Consider the following 2836-nt stretch of genomic DNA (forward strand, 5'->3'; position numbering starts at 1 on the left):
AATGCGTGCTCTCTTGTGCGGAATATTGAAAAAAAAAAACAAAAGAAAAAAAGGAAAATACAAGTTGGCACAATTTTAAACCGGAACCGCACCCCTACTGTGGTGCCAGGGACCAAACGAAGAGTGGGGAAACACGTAAATAAATTAAAAAGGAAGGAAACGGGATGGTACTTCCCTCACCCGTTGCACTGCAAATAAGTGTACACACAAATATGTGAATGTGCACACCGAATGATGATTCAGGCAGTCCCCATCGAAGCGGTGACAAGAAGAAAAGGTCACGTCCCAAAGGGGACACCCCGTAGAGAGGCTCACACGCAAGTCACAGAAAGAAGAAGAGCCCCGGCGCTTCGGTCAACAGCTAAAGAAGTAGAAAAATTAAAGTTTTTGAAGAGGGCTAAGAACTAAACAACACAACGAGTCGAAAATATGGCATTTATCACGCGCATCGCTCCTCCCACAACCACAGAACAAAAAGAGAGAGAGAAGGGATTTTTCTTTTTCATTGGTGCATTCGCTTTCGGAAAGAAAGCCTTGAAAGAAGTAAAGGAGAGACAACATGTAAAAAAAAGGGGGCGGAATAAAAGTGGATCAAGGGGGAATGAGCAATAGTTCGTACGAATGCCCACAACTCAATGAGTAGAGGGGGGCGAAAAAGCAGAAAAGAAAAACCTGCACAATCGCAAAAAAAAAAAAAGAGCGCGTGCTTCTTACCAAACAAGGGAGCCGCTTGTGGCTTATTACTATTGTGCCAAATGGAGATGTACGTCAACCGCATCATGAACGCAGGAAAAGTCCATTTCCAACAAGTGCCTCACATATGGTTCATCCCACCCATCCGTTAATCGCATGTACGTCAGTAGTTGTTGCTGTTCCGTTGCACACCCAGTGAGAGTCGTCAAATCCCTCGTTTGAGCGAGCAGGAGCAAAGCTGCAGCACACGTTTGAGTGCCTCTCGGCCCCCCATTCAAAATAGAAGGGCCGTGCAGAAACGGCCGCTGAAACCCCGACCAGCACATCGGGACAACACCGTTCGATGTAAACTGGCCTTTCAAATCGCAAATAACAGACGTCGGTGATACTTCGCTCCCCACGAGGCGCTGAACTAATGGTACGAACGTGGGTGAAATCTCAGTGGTCGAAGCAAGGCCAACTGTCACATTCAAATCATCCATAAAGACCCAGCGAAATGGCGCAATGACTTCTGGCACGATAACAACAGCGAAATGGAGAACCTTGAGGCACTCCAACTGAAGCTGTAACAGGTTCTCTTGTGATTCATCGACGCGGCGGCTTCCACCGTTCTTCACTTCAGCGCCAACATCTGAATGAGTAAATGTTTCCGACAGCGCCCTCGCTATCTCTGGCAGAACAAGAGGCCAAAATGGCTGCAGCAGCGCTGGATCCAACTTGGTTAGCAGCACACGGAAAAGAAATATTGCCTGGTAAATTATCGCGTTACTACGGGAACGACGACCCGGCACCGCTGTTGAGGCGGTACGAACCACTTCGGTAAATTGCTCACGTAGAAGCAGGCAAAACTCCCTGTCTGACATGAGAATAGTGGATGGCATGGACGCCACATAGAAGGTCAGCCTCCGCATCTGCACCGCGCGCTGTAGCTGCTGCTGTTCTTCATTAGATGACTGATTCACAAGTCCAGCAAAGCGATTCGGTTGAGATGGCGACGGCGTGAAAAGCTGCGCCATCTCAGCGTGGAACGCACGATCTCGAGAGAGGCGAGCGAACAAATGGCCATAGTAATGCAATGAACGCTTGGGAAGGCGGAAGAAGTCCCAATTACAGGGACCATCCAAAAGCTCTTGACGGAGACGTCGCGGGACACTGTCACTTATGCTGACTGCCGCTAAGGCGACGCGCAAAGCCGCCCGCACGAGGGGCGTCCGTGCATGAGCATCCTCATCTATCTGGGCGTCAATGCCGAACGCAATTACAGGAAAAACGGAGCGCTTGCACATGTGAACTACCGACGTTGTAACACGATCGTGCTCCAAAAGCAGACCACGCACAGCCCTAGGGAGCACACGAGCTACAACGTTGAGTACAAAGTAAAGAGCTTCAGGGTCAACCGAGGCTGTCTCCGACGCAATGCTACTAACGGCACTCAGTGAATCCAATATTTTACAAAGCACAGACAAGCAGCGTTTCTCTTTTCCCCAAGCCGAAGAAGAAACGACCACTACCTCACTCTCTTCAGTAGTGCCCTCGGGAGGTAAAAAGTGGGAAAGACACAAAAGCATGAATGCAAGCGTCGGAACTGAAACTGCGCCGGCGGTTAGTCGAGCGTGGAAGCAGCTCATCATCACGGTCAGTACCTGCGGCATGTCATCCGCTGGTGTACGCCAAACACGCATAAATGTATGAACGAAGTAGAGAGCGGCAGCATCGAAAGCTAACCCGGACCCGAAAACCTCACACTGGGAGGCGACAAGCGGTGCAACAGACTGTGGTTCCGCAAGAATCTCCGTCACAGCATTAATCAGCGCGAGAGCAGATGTTGAAGCCCCTGCTCCCAATAAAAGTCCCATTGACTCTGCTTCTGACAGTAACGCAGGCGAGATATCAAGTTTGGGTGCAGCCGAAATGATGGTAAGGAGAGCAACGTCCTCACCATCATTCCCCTTGCCTACTGTTGTAGCGTCTGAACCCGACCCACTGTTATTATAACCCAGATCACTAGTCATAGACTCTTTCACCAACTCATTAAGTTGATGTAAGTGCTCTTCCGCCCAAACACTGACAAAAATTCTGAAAAAATCTATCGGTATCGTTTCGCGACAAAGAAGTAGCACGCGATGGATTGCAGTTTCCACCA

The 2836-nt window shown here is 49.5% G+C and overlaps 1 pseudogene across 1 annotated transcript in view; it reads right to left on the reverse strand.

Moving 5' to 3' along the window:
* Positions 1-743: 743 nt before the first annotated feature.
* Positions 744-2836, reverse strand: part of TEOVI_000505900:pseudogene — a 6519-nt pseudogene continuing 4426 nt past the window's right edge. Inside the window, exon 1 of the mRNA in view lies at positions 744-2836. This exon is cut by the window's right edge and continues 4426 nt beyond it. Coding sequence covers positions 744-2836 — 2093 coding nt within the window.

This window comes from Trypanosoma equiperdum, assembly GCF_001457755.1.
Source record: "Trypanosoma equiperdum strain OVI genome assembly, contig: ctg_1712, whole genome shotgun sequence".
Lineage (NCBI taxonomy): Eukaryota > Euglenozoa > Kinetoplastea > Trypanosomatida > Trypanosomatidae > Trypanosoma > Trypanosoma equiperdum.